Source organism: Schistosoma haematobium, chromosome ZW (assembly GCF_000699445.3).
Source record: "Schistosoma haematobium chromosome ZW, whole genome shotgun sequence".
Taxonomy (NCBI): Eukaryota; Metazoa; Platyhelminthes; class Trematoda; order Strigeidida; family Schistosomatidae; genus Schistosoma; species Schistosoma haematobium.
In genome coordinates this window covers 50,645,155-50,669,619 of record NC_067195.1, presented here as the reverse complement: position 1 = coordinate 50,669,619, position 24,465 = coordinate 50,645,155, and the positions used below count along the sequence as shown (strand labels likewise).

At 30.3% G+C, this 24,465-nt stretch overlaps 1 protein-coding gene across 1 annotated transcript in view; it reads right to left on the bottom strand.

Moving 5' to 3' along the window:
* MS3_00003806 (uncharacterized protein) overlaps nt 1-24,465 on the bottom strand; it is a 93,544-nt gene that overhangs the window by 32,060 nt on the left and 37,019 nt on the right. Inside the window, exon 4 of the mRNA XM_012942140.3 lies at nt 9,239-9,443. Coding sequence (XP_012797594.3) covers nt 9,239-9,443 — 205 coding nt within the window. The remainder of the gene's footprint in view (nt 1-9,238; nt 9,444-24,465) is intronic.

Genomic DNA, 24,465 nt, shown 5'->3' with positions numbered 1-24,465 from the left:
TAGGCTATCGATCAATTGAATTCTCAATGAATTAACGCTTAACAGTAATAATTCCAGTTGATACCATTATTATAATCACTTCGTAAACTATTAAAATATTGATAATATTTGAGTGAGCCGATATAATCCAGTTAATATTCTCAAGAATTAGTGGGAAAATATTTTATTTTGTATCAAAAACAATAGGTTCTAAGTAGAGTGAAAAGTGCATTCTAGCTAGCTATGCCAGCTATCAAGCAACTCTGCTTCAAAATATTTATGACTTAATGGTAACATAAAGATGATTCATACAGGATGCACATATACCAAAAAAGACTGAACGATTTCACTCATAAGCATCAGTGGGAAGATTAAAACAACACAAACAAATAAAAAATTTTATATATCTGAAAATAACTTGGTATGAGCATTTATTCTTTCGTGAATTTTAAGTGTGGCATTCACTACAGTTGTAGTCAAAGATAGTACTGCCTTTGACATAACCATTTTTTATATAGTGTATGATTCCATTAAAGCATTGAATTTCGATGGAAAATATGGACAATTTTGTAGTAAAAAATGCAAATAATTTTTTACCGATCATTTCAAAAATTTATTTTTATTTTTAATTGAAATCATAAAAAAAAAACCTTTATTTTCAACATTATTCTTATTACACAGAAATGATTTCTTATGCAAAAGATAAATTATGCAGAGGTGCTGTTAATTATTACTAATACATCAGTCATATGGTTTAGTGTAAAATATTTTCAACTTGTGACGAAATAGCATAGATTTTCACACCGTAACTAACAGTAGGAACTGAGTTGCATATAAATTTAACTGTATATACTTCCACTGAACATTGAATTATTGATAGGTTTAGAGAATACTTAGCACAGTTCTTTATTCAACTACAAGTGAATATCCAAATCGATTCAAACTTAATCAATTCATTAATGAATATCAATAACCAATATGGTCAAACTTGATAATTACAGGAACAAAATGATTAAAAAAATGTTTGCTTCTTTTTATTAATATGTAAAATAAATAACTGTTCAGAGTATTTTCTATTCAAATGTCACGAAATTAAAGAAGATAAATATTAACACTTGAATGATAAAAAGTTACTGAAAAATACAGAATATTTGTCATATGTTTCTTCCTCAGTTATGAACAGAATGAGTTCAAAAGGAAAATGCAATATATATATATATATATATATATATATATATATATATATATATATATATATATATAATTTATTTTAATCCACATAACAGCCTAACCAAAATTATACTTAACCAACAATGCTTTCAAATTAATGGGTAGAGTAAAGTGAATGAGTGTCTTTTCAAAAGATTTATTACTGTAACTGAAATAACTTTGAATCTATATACAGTAAGACAGATCAGTTGAAAATTACTTTTTTTTTCTTAAAAAAATGTGTATATGTAACTATAAGATGAAATATTTGAGAGCTTAACATAATATTATCATCAGTAAGCATAATCATAAATAATAAAGATTATGTAATATATTTAGAAAATATTTACTTTCTCATCATTTTGCTGTGAAAAGAACCAAAAAAATAGTAACTTGATTATGTAGAAAAATTGTCTAAGTCTATTGTTTTGATTACTTTTTGATAAATGTAAAGTAAATAGTTGATGAAATAAAGTTGCTTATTACGAATTATAAAATATTTTTATGAGGGAAAATTACAGACTAGGATATGGGTTTTGTCATATTTTGAACTCCATAGATGAATGTATCTGTACCTTAGTGTTATAATTTCCTCTTATTACAACGCAGCTATTCCTATTGCTTAGTGTTCATGGACACCAATTGATTCGACAACTCCCCAAATCAGAATACAAATGAGCAGAAAAGGAATTGTATTCCAATAACAGGAGTAGATGGAAGTAAGAAGCCCAATAGGAAAAAACGTTAGTATATTTGCAGATTTTACATGAGAAAATCCTAGGGTGTTCTCCAAGTATCGACTAGCGCTGACTGGCTAATTCTTATCCAATCAGCTCGCACTAACGCAATCGTGCATAGAGCATTCTTTAATCCAATTTATCCCACTAACACACGGTGTTGGTTTTTAATACCGTGACTCAAACCTTATACATTTAGCGTCAAATCCTAATGCGTTATCGACTGACCCACGGGTCCACACAACCTTACTAATACATTTATTAGTTTCGGAACATTTTTTCTTTGTAGATTAATACTCGCGAATCTAAATTATATATATATATGGCGAAAAAGAGAGGAGGAAGGGAGGTGGAGAGAGAAATAGTGAGCTGTGAGTTCAATAACGAGTTGACAAGATCATCAACATCAATGTTTTGAGAATGAACCAACTTATAGCAGTTTTCTTACAATATCCACACTTATTGACTTTTAAAGAAGAGGATTTTATTATATTCATAGTCTAAAAGTCGTATTATATTTTTATTAATAGACTTTCAAGCCCGTTGCTTTAATTCAGGCAGTAAAATATTTCCCTAAACTATTCACTGATTAACTGACTATAAATTGGATACTACCGTTTGTGAAACTTGTTGAGATGTTACTATTATTTTACTTAGTAAAACTAATCATATATTTAGAAACTCAAATTCGAATATCTAATTAATAGACTTATTAATATTTTCACAAGACGAAACATGAGAGCAAGCATCCAACTATACTTGAAAAAATGCATACATTTCAGCCTCAATAATGTTGTTGTTTGTAGACTTCTAGCGATTCTTTTAGCATTCAAAATTTACTAACTAGTAACATAGTATGCAATAAATTTCTAGGACAGGTAACCCGAGACGCTGGTATAGTTCTATTTGCCAATCATCAGCGAGATATACCTGTAATCTTGAAAAAAATCATGTTCCTTAGTGAATTTGATTCTACGTACAGTAATTATGTGTGTTAAACTTCAAATTTCCATATAAATCAGTTATACTTCTTTCTTTTTTATAGGGTTAACACAAATAACACTTAGTGTAAAATCCATTTAAATGTGAAATACATAGTTATCATCATGTCACTTTGTTCCGTCTCTCAATATAATGTAAAATAAACACAATGTGACGTAATATTAATCTAAAATAATAACCAAAAATTAATCATTCATGATAGAAATCATGAAAATAAAACTCTATTTATCAACTTGTTTTTAATCTATCAAAAACGAAAAAACAGACAGGAAATCTCTTCGGTTTCTCTCAATTATTTTCTATTCTCCTATGTATTTCACATCCTTATTATTCACTGTTTACTTGAATAAATTTTATTTATTATTTGTATAGCTTTTATTCAGTTTTTAAACAGCTTTAAAATGATTATCAGAATTATTTTGCTATGACTGTTATCATTCTGATGTATACATGATGAATGATAAATAGAATTGATGTAGTATTTACATGTTTACATATATGTCTACACATGAAAGATGATACTGATTACATTCATGTATTGGGCTAACCTATACTGTGGAAATGCGCACACGTAAGGATATATACAAATGTATATGTATCATTTATTGGTTACGATATGATTCAGATGATTGGCATCAATAACAGAATATATATATATATATATATATATATATATATATACCTATGGATATCCTGTATGTAAATCAAATAACCATAATAACAATAGACAAGAAATAAAAAACTGTTCCGAGAAGCATAAAGACAAAGTAAACTAAAAACCAATTAGGACAGAAAGTAATACAATCTAAAAATTGATAAAAATCAAATTTTATTAAATGATAGAAATACGAATGAGGATAAATTATGTAACAAATTGTTTTGTAAATGTATTGTTCACTTAACCACACACGCACTTAAATATGCATGTGTATATTTTTAGAATTGAACATGTATGAGGGCTCATTGTTCATTGACATTGTAGATAATTACTTTACTTTTTATCTATTACAACTATTGACATTTTGTAAGAAAGGTTTTGATCATTAAAATAGCATTCAATAAGATTTGATTAAAAATTCATTAGTCATTATAAAACGGATTAAATAGATTTTCACTTATCTTCGGTAAAAAAAACACCAGTAGCTTATTGACCGAAAAGATTTTTACTTTAAATTCTTGATAAACATTTACAGAGATTATCCGTCCACTTTTTAAAATTCAATAAGAATTTGGTATCCAGCACTTTCGGGCAGATTTCCGCTGACTTAAAGCAGACAAGTACAGGTAACCTCAGATACTTGAAATGAAATCTCCAGTGAAAACTGCATTAGATGAACAGAAAAATGTCCGAAAATCCCGGATTTTTTTCCATAAATGCGATTTCATCCTAATTATTAATCAAAGTGTGTGTAAAATCAATATATAAATGAGTGTATTTTCGACTAGGGTTGTCGTCGTCGTGTTTTGGGGTTAATAAATCTTCACTTATACTAGTCTTTGTGTTCTTACTTTCACGTCGTGAGGAATTGTGGAGGTCCGTTTCCGACATTACAATCAGCGACGACCACATATAAAAAGTAGCATTAAAAGAGCCAAGACAGACAGCATTCAATTGACATGTTCTAACATACTGAACAGCACGAAACGGATAAATTTCAATCAGGGAATCTGACTATTTTAGATCACCATCGTTAGAAAAAATTGTTATTTTACGAAGTTCACTTGTCAAGGATACGTTCGCTAATAATACTTAAAATATTGCTTAATTTATTGAAATGAGGAAAACTACTTTCACTACACTGGGACGTGATTACGGCGAATAGAAATGTTGTAAGCAATTGAGTGGATCTGAAAACGTTTTTGATATGACGGGTAATGAGTAGTCATAATAACTGCATTTTTAAATTTATGAGTTTGTTAATGAGCTACAAGATCTGTTGACGTTTTAAACAAATTTCAATAATGTTTATTTTATTTAAAATATCTTTTATGTGTGTGATTTCGTGATATGAAATAATTCAGAATAACTGTCCAGTAAAATATATCTTCCGATATTTTTTTAATCATTGGATTACACCAGTCATTCGGGTTTGTCAGTATACATCATTCGACCACAATCAGTTCAGGTAATCGATCAATTGTTCAATCAATACCACTCATATCAATGTTCCACCGATATAACAAGTTTGTATAGTAGACAGATATTAGCCAAACATAACAATAAACGATTACTGACTTGTGGATATTTTTGGAGGATGTATGTTTATCCAGTCAATTTGTAGTGTCTACATAGATAAACACGATACCAATTAGTCAACATGTAGAAATCTCTTGCTTCAAATGTAACTCAATGTATTTTGTCAATAAATGTTCCATTTCTTATTCTTGGCTGATTTTCTAGATCATAACTGGACACTTATTAGTCCTCTAATAAATAAATCTCCATTCTAATCATATGTGAGTACAAGACAATTATTTATTTAAATTTTATAAGAACTTAATTTAATGACAGCTAAATAATGTATGATGGAGCATTAAAAACCAAGGTGTTTTGTTACATAGTGAATGAATATTCATTGTTAAGACGTCCCAAACTACGAAAAAATAGAGACGTTGTGTATACCCAGATTATTAAGATTTCTGAAGGTGATATATTGGTTGATAAATGAAATCCCACTTCTAATAGAACATTTCGTGATAGCGTACTTATTTTTTTATATTCATTATCAAATATTTTTATTATACACATTTACATTTTTATGGAAAAATAGACAATGTCGATAGTGGAAAATTATATACAACAAAAAAAAACTTATTTCCCAAACTATTTACATTGAAATCAATAGCAGGGTTATGATAGATTGATTTTATGATCTTTTGAAAATCTTCACTCTACTTAATTCATTGTGAAATTCCTGATCAACTAATCTAGACAAATTTTATCTATTAGTAATTTTTAAATTGATTTTTGTAAAATTATGTCAAGACACTACTGTAATTGTGTTAATTTAATTTGGTTATTTGTTTACGATAAAGAACTGGTTTACATGAAGTCACGAAACGCCAGAAATACAATTTTTCTACTCATTGGGATATAACAAAAATATATTTATTACAGTGAATTGTTTTGCTAATGATTCTAAACATGATTAAGGGCTTTATTGTATATCGAAAGTTTTTCAAGTAAGACAGAATCTCATAAGCATGACTGAATGAAATGCTTACAATCAAGAATATATACTGTTTGTTTAGTTTCACCATCAAGTTTGAAATATATTGGATAGGATAAATTAGATTTCTCTAAGAGATATACAATATACATGTGTATATGATATTATATATATTCTACACTTCGCTATTTGTTTGCGAAGACATGCTTTTCAAAGCAATATTTCAATATCATCATTTTTGTATACATTGCAGTGACATATGTTGGTCATCAGTAAAATATAAACCAAAACGTCTACTGACGTAGTTCATTCACTTAAATATTGTGTAAAGTTCTTATGAAAATTGTATCAACATTTTATTCTTATGATAATTATTATTATTTCTTGAATAGTATTGATTTATTCAAACCTTGTTTCGTTTCATGACACAAGTACTTAACTATTATGTAGAGCAACAGTTTAGTATAACGAAGGAATATCCTATGTTCTTATATGTTAAGGCTTCGTCATTTGTTTCAATTGATATTAGATGTAGGAGAATGAAAGCTACTTATATAAAAATTGAATTATCAACAAAAAAATTTCCAAAGAAACAGTATTAAAGCATAGAACAACTTTTAAGTAAAATAATTGATACAATAATAAACATGATTACAAGTTGGTTAAAACACAAATGATTATATAAAATGAAATTTACAGGTCATTCACTAGTTTGTGAAATTAAAACTTCACTATTAAGGACAATTTCAGTTCATTATTAAAAAGTTAATTAATTATTCATTAAATACAATTTAATATTTCTTTGTTTTAAGAAAAGCACGTTAGTTGAGCATATTTACTATAGTAAATAGAAATTGGTAGCATGAAAAACTACTTGAATATGTTTACAAGATCTATCGATTAAAAAAATTGACTAATTGTTCACATCCATATTTGATCATGGAATATACGTGAATTAGTGAACACTAAACATTATAGATACGGTGAGACTATAATTTATGGACGAACCAGATCGGATAAAAGATAACATGTCTTGGCATTTAGTGCGAAACGCATTCAGCCATTTGACTAAAAAGCGTTTCGGCATTTTACTTAATATCAGTTCGTGATGAAAACCCTAAATCTAATTCCTAGCCCTAATCATCAACTATGAATCACAATCTTAATTCCTCACACTGGTTTATAACCCTTAAATATTCCTAGTTAGTAAGTGAACATTCTCAAGAATACTTTAGCGTCGCTCAAACGCCGTCTATAAATTACAGTGTCATCATAGATACTACCAAAATAATTGATATATCTTTATACTTCAGATAGTTAATAAATACTGAGGTATACAATAAACCTGATGTTAGTAATAAAAACGGTGACAGAAGTACATAGATTTTGTCACCACCTATTAATTTAACTTTTATTCCCGTCATTAGATAAGAGGTAAAAATCAAAGGTTCAACGAAGTTTTAAAATTAATCTGATAGAAATAAAAGTTGAGGATTACGATTCAACTATCCACATTAGTCTACTTATCACGTTTTTGACTCATTTAGAAATGAATGGAAAAAATAATTGCTTTTTGGTGTAAGGTGTAGTTAAGTGGAACAATTTCAATGGTTTTAATCATCTAATTCTTCTGTCTTTCAATAAAATGTTTCACTAAATACTTCATTGTAAGAAAACTATATATCAAAATCATGTTTACTAACGTAGTTGAATAATAATGACGTACTTATTGACTTCTTGTCTGCTGAACCGAATGTCAAATAAAATTAATTATAAAGTATCATACTCTAATTGCCATTGTCTTCATCATTGTCTCTGCCAATTACTTTATGAAAATTTGCTTAACCGAATGAAATCGTCATAAAAAATACCATAGGAAAATTGGAAAGAGTAATGAACAGAAATAAAAATGATCAGATTGATTGAATCATTTTTTGGATGTAAACTTACTATTGTCAAATATGATTATTAAGACGTAAAGGAAACTACAAAAGATATTAAAAAATTAACTTTACGGCAATATTTTAGATGAAATGGCCACACATATACAGCCACTCCCAAGGAAGTCCTACTCACTGTCTGGACTGAGTCATGTTAGTAGGTGTAGACTACCTGGTTGGGGACCGCAAGATGATAGCAACCGATGGTTAGAGACCCTGAATGACATGGCTCAAAATCTTTTGCAATGGCATAGGTGCATCCACTCTTTGTGTTCTTCCAAATTCTAATCTTCTGAATTCTTCATGTCCCTTTTCTCTCCAAATTTATTTCACTGGATTATACTCTTTAAATAACATCTCCAAACCCTAATCTTCCCGATTACTGCTTATACTCTTATTACCTCTACCACTACGGGATTTGAATCGACAACTGCATCTGTGTGCTAATGTGGTGTGGCAACTCGAACTGATGTACGTACGTACGAAGTTCTACGTTGTTACTGACTGACTCACTGTCTTCCCGCGGCAGGGGTGTTCTTTACGAATTTGAAAGGACGAAAAGAGAATTTCAGTCGCTTTAACAGGGTTGGTGGATAAGGCGGATCCACCTAGGGGAGTTGGAGAACCCTGATTTCAAACCAACGGTGCACATGGGCTCCAGGATCCCAGAGGAATAAATGGCGTATGAGCCAACCATTCGTCACTGGCTACCATGGGACTGTATCTTCTGACGTAGCTCCACTGCCTTGTGGGTCAGACTTTCAGATCAAAGGCTCTGGGTGTTGCCCCCTAAGAAAACCACCCGCTTCGGTTTGGGCACCCGAGCAGTATCACAGCCCACGCACAAATCAAGTCACTTGTGTGGCGCAGATGTGATCAGTGCCTCTTTGTACCAATATTTATGTGTTCAAAATAATAAATAAAATAAAATACGTTTATCAAAATTTAACTAGTTCATCAATGTTTGCAAACCAAATTTATATAGAATAATTCTTTTCATAAAACGATATATGTATATTTATATTTTTTTATTTACTGAATCTCATCTATTGACCTATTCGTAATTACTAATGTAATGTACACTCCTTGAACAAAAAAATCACTAATGAAGTTTACAGAATGATGATACAGATTAATTAAAGTCAATGAAAGTGTCATAACGATGACAGAAACAATAATACAAATGAAATGTATAACTTACTCTTTTAAATTTGAGTAAGTATCGCTTCTACTCAACATGAAACCATCACTAGTGCCATTAACTTTCGGTTCAAATAATGAGGACGACATGAAGTTATTTGGTTTTCCAGAATTATCAGATTTCGGTGGCGGTGATGTACTGCAAATACTAAACCTTGGGTTATTGTTAGTTGTTGCATGTTTATCAAAAGATGAAGTTTCTGTACCTAAAACGGAAAGAAAACATACAACATAACAATAAGAAAATATTCTTTAGGTATTCTGAAGATTTGTTTCCAAGTCAATGCAATTTACGGAAATGAAGATAGAAAAATATAAGTGGATAATTGTCAGTATAATATTGTAGAGATTTTTGAATTTCACTGAAATCATCAACGGATCATTGATCTCGAAGTTAAGCGTTTACATTCAACACTGTAGGTCACGGGTTCGAATCCCACGCGTAATATCATATATGGGTACTGCTGAGGAGCCCTATAGAAGAGCGAAAGGTCTGTGCAGTGTTTTTATGTTTTTAATGGTATTCTAATATAGTTACTAAAGTTTAAAACTACTCAGAATCAACATTAATTATAATCCATCCTAGCTAGATACACGATACAAATAGTCGTATTGCAATGAAAAAATAATCGGAGCAATAGGAAACTTAATGAATGAAACAATAAAAACAATTGTTACTTGATTGATTTAAAATAAATTAGTCTCAAAGGGAAAAAAAGCAGCATTAATTATGCTCATAAAAATCAACCATGCCAATATTTGTAGTTCCGAAACATACAATTACATAAACAATTAGATGAGGCTATAGATAATCGCAAATTCATTTTGATAGCTACTTTACTAGTTATGCAAATGAATATAGTAGGGGATTTTATAAGTCGAATAAACAGTTGTATACTATTTTATGAATTTCAGGTTAAAACAACTAGATTTATTTTTATGGAAAAAAAACGTAATTTTCCAGAAAGCTCTCACTTAAAATCGATGGGTATTAAATGATAAACTAGTGAATTACATACGAACTGAAATGTTTTCTCACGACCACTAAACCATTTGATAGTAAAGTTGGGGTGGTGACGACAGAATCTTAAGTCCAGTGTGTTTTTGTTGAAACCTTCATTAGTTTGTGCACAAGCAAATCCAATTAAGTAACTTATGCTGTGAAATCTAGGTTCTAAAATCTTCCATTACTATTTTCTAGTTAAATAATGTTACCTATTATCTAAAGTTCGGCACTTCAATTAGACTTCTAAAATTCTATTTAAAATAATATCATATAACCTTTTATCTAAAATACAGCACGAAAAGTAGACTGTTGAATAAAATAGCTGTGTATAGTATTGATATTATCTCTTATTCTAATATTTTTCGATGAGTACAGATGTGGTTGACAGTTATACTTTTATGTGAAGAAAGCTTGACAATCATAGCATAATTTTTTTCACATACGTCTTCATCTATCCTACTTTTCTATCTATAAAAATAGACGGAAAACTGGAAAGAGACGATGTTAGATTTGTATATCAGTCAGATTTGCAGAGTTTCATTTCACAAGTAAGATAAAGTTAACAAGAGGTGGAATAAACCGATAAAAGCAGATATGCTGCACTTTTTAAAAATAAACTGAGAAATTAGGAAGTGAAGCACAATTCAAAAAGACAGGATTTACTTGACGATAAAAGAGGTAATGTATCTGTGAAATAAAAATCATAAAAGGCTTTCAAACTCAGAATCTAGAAGAAGATAAAGAACGAATGCTTTTATACCACAATAATCAATTTTAAAACATGTTGTGCGGCATGTTCACCATAAACCACGACTGTTGTGGTGGTCGTAATCTACAGACGCCAACTACAAAAACAGATTCAGACAAAATTTGATATATTCCATGGCTTGATTTCTCATTTTAGTTTAGCCAACTCCAATTTCCCCTCAACTAGATCACACAGTAACAGGGATTACACATCAAAGTAGAGTCTATGTTTAGTTTTTCTATCACATACATCAAGGTTATTAAACGTTCTAGTAGGTGGTTAGGCCTACGCAACAGACCATGCATTAGTATTTGTAGGTAACTATGTACTAGAAAGATTGACAGCTTTGTCAAAGTTCAACATAAGTAAATGTATGGTTATTGTATTGATTGGTTTCCAGAAATCTTATAATTCAACAGTTGAAGATTCTATAAAAATCGTCCAAGATCAGTTTATATTCATGATTATCAATCTCTGTTTCAACACACAATATAACCATCATAACTAACGGTAAAAATAACACGATAAAAAACAATATTTACACCAAGTTATTTCTTTATTTATATTCTATATATAATAATGTCCATAATTTATGTATTACCATATTAGTTCCACTATAAATTTATCATGTTGAACAAAAAATAGACCTCATGTACAGAACAAAAGTTAATTATTTTAGTAAACGATACGATACTTTCAAAAAGGCTATCTTAACTAGCCAAATGCTTTTTTTTTCACAAAAACTAATTCAAAGTAAACTGTTGATTGAAACTGTATAGAGTTCTGATGATACATCAAAAATATGGAACAAGGACAGACACATACAGATATTTACCAATCCGAAATGGACTAAAAATAAAGACATTTGCTGAATCACTATATATTTTATTATATAAATACTGCATCTCACATACCTATACAATTATACGTATCCTAACTAAAATGTATGCCATAACTTCATCTAACAATTACAAAATATAGTAGAAAAAATAGAAAAATCAGACAGAGTTAAGAAAAGAAGACGAAAAAAATCGTACACAGTGAATAGAAGTTACTAGAAATAGAAACTTGGTAAAACTATACAAAGGTCAGAAAGAAAACTTTCGAAATAAATCAATCAGAATTAAGTGAAAATGAACTTCTCATCTTAAAATGAATATTAAATTAACAAAATAGATTTGTTGGTTCCCGATTTAAGTTCTTATATATGAATACAATATAAAAAGAAGTAATTAATTGGTTTATTGTCAGCCTTTTTTAAAAGATATTATACAAAGAAAGTAACCATTAAAAAAACCCAATCAATATGCAAATATCACACTAATCACTTGCATAACTGCTGAATTAGCTAGTGAATCTAGATTAAGAAATGTAAATAGTTTTCTGATTAACATGACCAAAAATGAAAATACGTTTTGGAAGAACTTCTTCTCATTGGAATACAAAATGTTGCTTCAGGATTGGTCTGGGTCAACATCTAAACTAATAGTACATAGTGGAATAGTTGGGAGCGTTAACCTATTCACGTATCGTGGACGTTTTAACGGCCTTAATGAATTGTTGGTTGACTAAATCTTGACACGGACACAGAAAACTACCTTGGCTTTTACTAACTTGTATCACTAATGTATTAGGTAACATAAACATTTATAAACTAAGGGATGAATCTACAGCCCACCTGTTCACTCTGTTCTATTTCGTGACAAATACAACTGATAAGGAGAAAAAACGGACAATGAATGGAATTTACCAGAAAATTGACAAAACGATATACGTAAACACATATATTGATTAATGTTCACTTAAAGAAAAAAGTCAGAAGCAAAGTGTTTTAAATAGTAGATTTATTTAGTATATCAAAACGTTTTTCCACCTTGAGAGAGATTTACTTCAATTAAAGAACGATATATAGAGAGAGAAACTGATAACACTAATATATATATATATATATATATATATATATATATATATATATATAAATTCAATTTAATTAGAGTTCCATGTCTATGAGAAGTTGATATAACAATCAGGCATTTTATGCTCAATCAGTGAAATGATATCAAAATACTTTTACTAATAAAATTATAAACAACTACTTAAAAAATCATGAATATAGTAAAATTATTAAAAAACTTTAGGCTTTAAAAATAACTAAATACTATGTCTACCTAATAACCGGAAAAAGATTTTATGGTCAATGTCTTAACGCTCAGAACAATAAGTTTTTAAATATTATACAGAAAGACTATTTTTTTTGTCCAAGAGGACTTAGAAAAAGGATTTAATTTGTAATTGGTTTTTGATAAGAATTAACATAAGCCCCCGAAAACATTAAAAATTTTTGAGCTGAAATCCAATAATCCATAGTGCTGTTGGCAATAAATATCTATGGTCTATGTACTTCACGTCCATCATGAGAGTAAAGTACTTGGATTGGATACTTGATAGGTAAATTATAGAAAAAAGTCAAGGGGTTCCATATTAAATCGAAACAGTTACTTATAACCACACGGTTTTCAATAGTTTGTCACGTGACAAAATTTAATGATGAAAACCATGTTTAAATAGATATATATATATACATACATACATACATACAATTTGGAGTAAAATTTCTTGTGTTGTTTCATTAAACAATTAAGGATAAAAATATACTTTAATGACCGATTAAATGTGAGTAGTATATGTTGACTTGGTCCTCTTCGATAATATTATATTAAAAAAAGATGATAATCAGAATAGACATTGATATTTCATTCTGCAAATATCTCGTAAAATATAGTATAAATATAAATATAATCACAAAATTATATTCTATAACCGGCACTGTATAACAATTATTTCAGAGATTGAATGTTGACCTTTAAATTTTCTGTGAAATTTTTTTCGATCCAAGCAGTAAATACCAAAAACATAATTTTCTTTTCTTTTCTTCGCTGTAGTAGTATTGTCAATCTATTTTTTAAACACATACACACACAAACATTACTGATATTCCATTATATCAAATTTATCATGCCTGTAAACTGGCGTGAATTCTGTAATTATTATTTTCAGAATATATAAATTATTATTATCAGAACCAGTAAACAATTATTTTTAAAGCCAAAACGACGTGATATGATGTTAAACAAACATAGAATCGATAAATATTGATCATTAGTAATCGTAAATTGGAATTTAAAAGAGCTGTTAAGAATAAGGTATTTGATATATGTGAAAAATAGGCGAATGTCACATCGTAATTAAAACAGACAACTGAACTAGATTATCTTTATTAAATATATTTATTGATAAATGATAGTAAAAGGAAATTGGGGGAGGTGGAGATAATCTGATATATTCTTCTACCCATTGCTTCTAATCAAGATTTCTAGGGCAATTTTGTTTATCTTCACGTACTAATTCGCCTGCTGCATGTAGAAATGTAGTGGAAATCAATCCTAATTGAGATAACTAAAGCGAATGTTCAACAATTTATGGAATTTTTTTCATATGTTTAAAAGGGACAAAAAAGGATGTAATAAGGTTAGAAGGGATAGTGGCTAGTGATTAAACGTTTGATCGTTGTTAAATATTCCAATAAAATTTTTTGTACGCACAAAATGAGGACAGAACTAGTAAGGGTTCAAAGCCTTTCTTATACAAAATTTCAATAACCATTTTTCTATGTCTAATATCTAACGTCCTTAAACTATATAAGCCTATTTCGCATTTCGAACTAAATGTATACATATTCTGTTAGCCTTTTTCATTGAATATAAGATTAAGCACATGCATATGTAAACATACATACATACATTTAGTATATCCAAGAAAATTAATCACAACAAAAGTAAAAATGCTTTTACAGTGCACTAAATATAAAACAAATAGAGAATATATAATTTTAATAAAAAAGAAATGCTATTCTTTATGTAGATGAGATAAAACTTTGTTAATTATCACTATGCAGTGTGGCTTATGGATATATTTAAATTTTAAAATCAACATGACATACTAATGTTGGCTAAATAACCATTAAAATCTGAACAAATAGCCGTTACGTTCTAGTATGTGACTCCTCGAAAGTGCTTACCAGTTCATGAAGTTAAGTATAAAGTTTAATAATCTTCCGAAACCTCCTGCATATCAATAAAAATCATGTGCTCACTTGCGAATCATTTCGAAAAGTCATACCCAGAGTTTCAGCAAGAAAATATGACTAATGGAACTCAACTATGAGTGTGAGGAAATTAACAACGAACTACATTCGAAAATAATTGCCCAATATCGTGAACTGACTGAAATTAAACATGTTCACCACTCAATCCTGGATCAGTGTTCTAAGTAATTAGCATTCAACTGAAGATGGAAGGCCCTAAGTTTGATTCCCAGTGTGCTCGTAGATGCTCATTGATTAAGAGTCCCATACTTTGATAAAATAGATGTCCAATGTTTCGTGAGTTTTAATGGTCATTCAAGTAAGATCAGTTGGTGTTGTTAACTGTAAGTTTTGTCTAGTTTTGCACGTTGTTTTTACAAGATATTTCAAATTATTAAAAAAAAACACCACTAACAAAAAAATATTTTCCTTATATATGCATAAAAATCTACATGTGTAAATATAAATACAGCTGAAAAACTGTTCTTTTCTGTAAGGGAAAGATTACTTATACAGCTCCTTGTAATAAAGATCCATTTGAACAAGGTTTGATTCATAAAGCTATGTACATAATAATAGTAGAAATATCCAATGATGTCGTAAATTCAGGTATTAAATGTCGTTATCAGATGACCTTATTTGCCCAATATAAAATGAATATTAAAAAAAACAGAACCAAGAGCAATCGATAAGAAAATTTTACAATACTTTTTTTATAAAGTGAATAATTATTGAATATTTATCTAAATACTTCCTGTAATCATTATATACATCAATCTAAACAACACAAATGTCCACCATTAAAATTGTTAAGTTGACACGAATCAACTCACTTTTTAGTAGCTATAAACTTATTCAGTAATGGTAGAATTTCAAGCTACACAATTATTTATTTCACTTCCTTAAGTAAATGACCTTACATTATCTCTTTACTGTCTTTCATCTCTCTTTTACAGAATTTGAGGAATCAGTAAAATCATGTGTTAAGTGATAAATCAATAAGTTATTTGCATGAAGAATTCACACCCATTTTACTCGGGTAATTTCATATTTACATATGTCATATATGTCTCATATTAAGAAGAGATAATTTTGAAGTGTTTAAATTCGTAATGTAAATACATAATAATCATTACATTAATATACATACTCTTGACCTTAAATGGTCTTTATTTTATTTACAAATTTGGTGACTGTTATTTACTTCAATCAGTTTTATATACACAGTACCTCACTATTTATTTATTGTTTCCGTTTCTTGTAATTTAAACAAGTAATTCACAAATAAAAATCAATAATAAATATCAAAAACAAAAATTTTTTGACAAGTTACCATTAACTGCATAATAAATCAATTCAGAATGACTCGGAAAAAACACTTGTCCAAAATAGATTTTACTTAGATTAGATAATGTCAAAAAAATAATATACATAACTGAAACGATATAATTATAATCTACACTGAGATTTAACGGATAAATACTATATTGAGTAAATACCACACTGAATGATCAGAATGAATAATGAATGATGATGATAGAATGAAGAAAAAAAACACTGAAATAAAATTGAAGCGAATGATATACCTACTGAATAAATATTACATTGAATTAAATCGTGATCTAACAGAAAACGCATTAGGTCTTTTACAATTACAACGTTCAAGTATAATAAATAAATATTATTTTAAAGAATTTCTGTTGATAACAGGGAGGTCAAGGTTAATCTTATGAATAAAATAAAGTACAACTTCAAGAGAGAAATACAAACTAAACACATTGATATCAACTTTTGGTAAATTAATTTCTCGACGTTCGTTTTTCCAGAGGCTAGAATAACCTACGTAGGCTTAACATAGTATCAGCCTCTACAAAATAAAAAATAAATGAAATAGTTAAAATCAAATCATCTTAAATATGTTGTCAATTAATGAATGTGAACTGTTCTAGAAACCACAAGACAAATAATGAAAAAAATTGATAAACTACTTTTCTCCAAGAAACAACCACGAATCAGTTTTTATCAAAGTTGACTCATGAATCCCTGTAATTTTTATGCTACTTGAATACTTAAGTAGTGATAACTAAATTCACATGGTATTGTTTTGCTTGTATCTTCCCATTGAGGTTTAAGACTGCAATTGATCAGTCTCTTATTGGCATATGTGCATATTGTGCGGACTGCCTCGATATTGCTTTAATTCACAAGCAAAGATGGATAGTTGTTAGCAGTGGAATACAGGATGCGCGTTTCGTCCTATTTGGGACTCGTCAGCTGAATGTACCTGCACCTCACAGTTGACTTTCACTCTGAGACTTGATCCCAGTAACATTCGCTTCAAACGCCATTACGTAATCCATCTTTGCTTATAATGATAACTATTTCATCTGTATGTGATATATTTGATGACAATCTTTTGATCCTCTGGTGAAATATTCTACCCTTAAGTTTTCTGTCCAATTAGATACACGAAATAAAACCGTTAGTGAATTACTTCAAAAAAACTTAAGATACATTAATCTTCTTTGCCTTAAAGTATCACTTATGGGAATAAATATGTGATATCACCGTTTTCAACGTTCGGAGCATTCATATATAATTTTCTTTATATATAGTTTATCAGCTATCATTAAAATAGTGAATAGAAATTTACAAAGCATGAAAGACCGTATGCTCTCGATGTTCCTTCAGGCTTTACTTATATGAACGAAACCCTTTGAAAAGAACTATTTCTGAGGTGCGTTTTTTTTGTAAGCACCTGACAAACCGCTTTATAATCCCCAAATCGTTTTACAAGAAACCTCAATAGCTCAGCAAACGTATTTACCAGGCAAGCCAAGTATATTTAATTAGCAATGATGAAGTATAACAATGAATCACATAAAACAGAATAATTCGATGATAAACATTTATTATTACATACTCTGCAAAGACTCGAAAATCAAATCTGAAACCAAAGTTTGTTAACAAAATTAAAGGTTCTTGTGTAGAAAGTATTTTGAAAATAAGTCTTATATATATAGTTATTCTTTTTCAACAATGGATTTATTACAAGAAACCAAATTGTTGACAATAAAAATGTAATTTCAGCAATAATCATTTAAGGACATGTACTTGTCAATGATATATACAAGATAACAGGTAAAAGGTTTTATATTTTGTGCATGAATTTATCTGTTTATGTGGCCGTATATATATTCAATGTACAAAGATGGTATATTTCATTATGTACTGCATAAAACATATGAACAGATATAAAAGGAAACATATTTTAAAAATGTAATGCGTCAAAATGCAAGTATTTAAATTAATTTGATTTCAAAATATTCCTTCTGATCTATGCAACGAAAACTTTCAGTTGTCATTTAATAATTTATGAAGGAAAAAAACATTAAAAACAAATAGTTATTTAGCTTACACAAGAAATAAATTTTTATTAGTACAAAGATGTGAAACCCAATGATAATGAGAGTGTATGTATGTGATGGATGAAGAATGAAGAGAATCGAGAGAAAACCAATGAAATGCATACGTTTTGATATTATTTGAAGATTCTGACTATGATAGAGTAATGATATATGAGTGAAGGAAAATTTATTTCCATTGGTTTTTTTATCAGATTTCAACAGAATTAGGACCATTATTAATGATCAATATAAATTGCTGACTAAGAACAAATATATTGCTTAGATAGAGATTAACAAACTTAGAATTATACATAACATATATTTGTTAGCATTTGTAAGTATTGAACAGACTTTCATTTGATGATTCAATTCAAATTCAGGTTACAGATCACACAGTATTGTAAAAATAACAACACAGAAAATTACGGATAATATAGAAGGGACAGAAATATTAACCTAATTGATATTTACGCTATCAATAAGTGAGTAGAGCGTAAGACAATATCATTGGAGTCACATATAATGGATTATTATTAGCATTAATACTATTTAGAATTCATAATTAATGAGAAATTACTGAGAATACTATATTTTACTGGAATTTCTTTGTATATGCGCAGCAAATATAAAGTGAGAATTCCTAATAGGAATTTTTTATCATTTTAATGATAATCAGAATCACTCACGAGTAAAGTTGATTTAGTTGACCATATCTCAATAAAAATAACTTTAATGAATTAAATAAAGAAACAAACTTTTAAGACAACCAAGTAATTTTTCTACTTCAAACTACCTATCTAATAAATTTAGTCTATCATATAAATTACCTTCTTATAGATGATTTGATGATGTTTCAAACTAAATGACATCTAAAATCAAATTGTCAAACTATCAACTCTTATGTACAATGATAAACATAATTTATTAGAGTAAAAAATCAGTGACAGAGTAAGTGATTAACTACGCGATTTCATGTTCAATTTCCTTTAGAAAACTGTTATATCTTGTGAATTGAATGTTGATTATCTTGGCTCTTTTGATGTTACTTTTTTTTATCCCGTCGCCAGTGATATTTCTTGTCGCTTGGATGCTTACTTGTTATATCTGGTCGTCGCTGATTGTTATGTCGGAAACGCTTAACACTTATACTCGGAACGAGAGACCTCCGCAATCCTCATGACGTGAAAGTAAGAACACAAAGACTGGTATAAGTGAAGACTTATTACCCCAAAACACGACGACGACAACCCTGGTCGAAAATACACTCACTTACATATTGATTGTACACACACTTTGATTAATAATTAGGATGAAATTGCATACATGGAAAATATTTCCAGTTATAACAAATCACAGACTGAACATAGTTCATATCAATGGAACACAAGAATATCGTATATCACAAAAGAAAACAATTACTACATTAAATGATCATCACATTGAATTAGAAGGGAAGTAATGTTGAACAAAACTCATAATTAGTAAATTAATCGAAAATTGACTTTTCTTTCCATCATATCAAAAACATAAAACTTTTTAGTATCATTATATCTCACGTATTACAAGTCATGGTTACCACATCACATACATTCAGATATGTTTTAATACTTATTTATAATTATCACATGAATAAGTAACATTATTAATCTTAAATAAATAATTGAATTGGAAAAATCACAACTCATTACATAATTTTTTTTCTTCAACTCATAAGGAAAATCAGTATATAGTAATAATCCTAAATACCATTAATTTCGATGGTTAACATATTGTCAGTTCAAAGAATTTCACGCAACGGAAATAGTAAAAAAAACAGATTTATTGTTCAAAAAATATTTATATAAAAGAAAAAGAAATATCAAGTTACTACATATTTTTGTTCGTGTCTAAATTCAGATGAAATGATTGAAAACTTATTTTTGTTTAAAAAAATATATGTGTATATTCAATGTGACAATGAGTTTCCACCCAAATAAAGTCACAATATAACCTCCATAAATACATCATAATTGAATGTGATTCGTTTTATGAAACAACAAATTCTCTTTCATATATATTTATGATCTATCATTTATGAAATCAAAATCAATCTGCCACCTATTATTATTATTATTATTATTATTATTATTATTATTATCATGAATATATTTTTACGTTTAGTCAATTAATTTTGACATATTATAATTAATTATCCAATTTTCGAAAATTATTTTATTGTGATATTTTTAAACTTTAAAAAAACATTTATAAACAGAATAAGATTCAATCTAATTATTATTTTATTTAGTATTTGATATTAGTTCATCATTTGTCGATCATTTTAATACTAAATGTACAACAGTGTAGTGTTACTTCGTCATATCTTTAATAATCCGGAAGCTAAATTGGTAAAATCAGTTACTATGCAGGAGATTCATTTCCTATAAATGCTATCTTCAAAATATTTCCGAACTCTAAACGACCAAGTCATATCAATGGGTACGATTCAAAGTGCTGTATTGCATTTCGACTGTTGTTGGAAGTGTAGAACACCGGTATCCAACTGAGAGATCTAAAAGTATCATGTTTCAAGGTTTAAATTATGTGTTGGAATTTTGGGTATGAGTCAGCATAAGATTAAACAAATGTCGACCGACTTCTATTTTTTAAAGATTTAGTAGCTGATGTGATTTTTTGAGACAAAATGACTTCAAACAAGACTATCCTCTTTGATTGGCCTCTGTAATTAAAATTTAAAGATTTTTTAGATTACAGGCAAACTGGATTGTACATGTACTAATGCAGCAAAACAATTTTTGGGTTGGTTCAAGAGCGGGAAGACTGAAAGCAGCAAACCCAAAGTCATAGGGCGAAGTTGTACTGCTGACCGTAGAGGTGTGACGGTAGTAAAGTGTTTCCTTCAGGCAATCAGCATAAAAGCAATGCTACCTTCCCACAACTGCGGATGGGGTTAGAAAAAATCGACCCTAGAAATGCACACCCCACCTTAATTCACGGACTTTCATCTCCGGCGGTAAGGTCTCAACAAGTACGGAGCTAACACGAAACTTACTCACAAAATGGTCGTGTGTGACCGGCCTTAAGCAGTTGTCCCTTGGGCACTGCGGTCACGCTCTCGGGTCACTGAGGCCAACTCTAATCTTATTTCCTTTTCAGGAACTTCCAGAAGAACCATTCCACGGTGTGTCAACTAGGAAGTGAAAACCACCATCATACCTCTAACAGCACTCAAGTTCACTGTATTCATAATCAGTTTTCCTCTTCAATTCCTACCATTCCTCCTACCTCGACTTTCAATTCTAAACTTCCTCCTTCGACTTCCTGCTCATGTGTCACCATGGCCAATGATTCTAGTGCGCGAAACACTGTCCCAGGCCTACTGAAACCTCGCTCTAAACTACACATTGGAGCCTTCAACGTAAGTACCCCATGTCAAATCGGTCAGCAGACTTCCTTGGTTAAAACCCTAGAATCTCGTACCATTGATGTATGCTCTGTCTCTAAAACCCGTATACAGGATCCTAGTGTGATCATTCACTTGACCTCACATAGCCGAAGCACGGAGCCGACAAGATACATCCCCGTTTATTTGACGACTCGATGACTAGTTCTCACTGATTGGCGTGTGTAGGCATAGCACGAAGTACGAAGGCAGAACAAGCACTATTAGAATGGATCCCAGTTAACAGTCGCCTATATGCTGTTCAGCTAAACGGCTTCGTAAGAACCTGGAAGGATAGGAATGAACGTCGTTTCTGCCAACACTCCCACTGACTGCAGCCCGGATGAAGTGAAAGATGAATTTTACAGAAAGGTTTCTGAACTCCCTCAAAAAGCTGAACGCCCAGATATAGTACTAGTCGCAGGTGACTTTAAAGCCCAAGTGCGTAGCTTAAACCGATCAGAAAATCACTTAGGTGGGTATTTTGATACCTCGGCTCAGCGAACAAGTAATCTTGGTGGCCTGCTGCAACTGTGCTCAGACAATCGTTCGTTTCTAGCAAACACTAATTTTAAGGAGAGACATCGTCTAACATGGCGACCTACTGCACCATACCAGTGGTGGACTCGAATAGACTATATTGCGGTTAGTCATTGTTGGAGAGACTCGATAGAAGACTGTCGCTCGTTTTGAGGTACATGTTTAGACTCTGATCATGCTTTAATACGTGCACGCATTTGCCTGCGCCTCGCTTGACGCAGAAAAATCTCCTTACGAAGACTCATTGGAGTATAAATCAGTGACGAGAAAGCCAAAAGTAGATTTCAGCAACAACTGAGGTCACGAATAAGCAGGTTTGAAAACGTGGTTGACCCGGATGTTGCTTGGAAAGATATATGAACAGCTGTGGAAACAGCAGCGACATCTATCAGTAATTTAAACCAAAGAGTCACGAAAAACCAATGGATTTCTACTAAGTCTATCGCACTGATAGATTCTTGGAAACTCATTAAATCAGGATCTGAACATGATGAAGAGCGAAAACGAATTAGATCTAGGTTAACCAAAAGTTAAAGGGTTGATCGTGAGTAGTGGTGGGCAACAAATGCAAAATAGATGGAATAGGCGAAGGTGATATATACATCCACCAATTCAAAGACAACTATACTGTACGTCAGTTTGTTCTGTTCTACTTTGCGGCTGTGAAACGTGGTAACTAAGGGTATAGGATACTCGTAAGTTACTAGTATTTGACCACAGATGCCTTAGAAATATTGCTCGTATCTGCTGGGACCACTGGGTAAGTAATAGTGAGGTTGAACTCAGGGTATTAGTGGATGATGGTAAACCAGTTGATGAGGTTGTGAATCTTCATCGGCTGAGATGGTTGGGCCACGTGTTACGTGGGCCTGAACACCGATTACCACAATGAGCGATGCTGACTGGTTTTGAGGATGGTTGGAAGAAAGTTAGGGACGGCCAAAACAAAACATGGTAGCAATCCTCAAAGTCACTAACTTCTAGTCTTAGCCATGTTCGTAGGTACAGATTACTTGGTTGGGTCCGCATGACTATAGTGACCAATGGTTGGAGACTCTGGGTGAAATGGCTCCGAATCGATCACAATGGTGTACATGTATAGGCTATTTATCTTCCATCAAACCGTGAGATTAAAATTGCTTTATATCTTTCTTTCTACGAACTACTTCTTTCCGTTCTATATCCTTATGCACAATCTTTCCTTTATACATTACTGCCATTGAAGTGACTACTTCCATGAATCTGGTGTTCATCGTGTTGTGCTAATGAGATGTGGCAATTAGGACCGATGCGTATATGTGCCTAGTCCTACGTTGTAGATGACTGACTGAGTAATACGGAAACGACTATGAGAATTAACAATATGTTTGTAATATCCCAATGAATAAAAAATAAAATTTTCTGACACTTCTTAACTCAGTGTAACCCACCCCTTCAGAGAATAAATTTATTCAGTGCTCAATTTCTAAGAAATTACGAGGTCAAACTTTGGTAACGATACCCATAAACATAAGAGATAGTTGTTCACTTGATGAGTATGAAAAAACCTAGAATAAGTGGAAGAACATGAATTTACTAAAAACAAATGATTAACGATTTTGAAATTGTTTAATCATCGTTTAGTTGAATAAAACGAATATGAACACTACAAATTCTCACCAAACATAAAATAAAATACACAACAACAGACTAAAATAAACTTATGATAATTTTTCTTGTTCAGAACAATTAATCCCGTTGACAATTTTAAATAATGAAGATAAGTTTATCAGAACTATATGATATATTAATGAAATCTATTTGGAACAATTTGATCATGCACTTACTTGTTAAGATATATACATCTGAAATATAAAAGGTCAAACTAGACAAATAAGAAATACAAAGATGATGAGGAAAAATAATTTGAATCTTATCCCTTTGGATAATAAACCAATATTT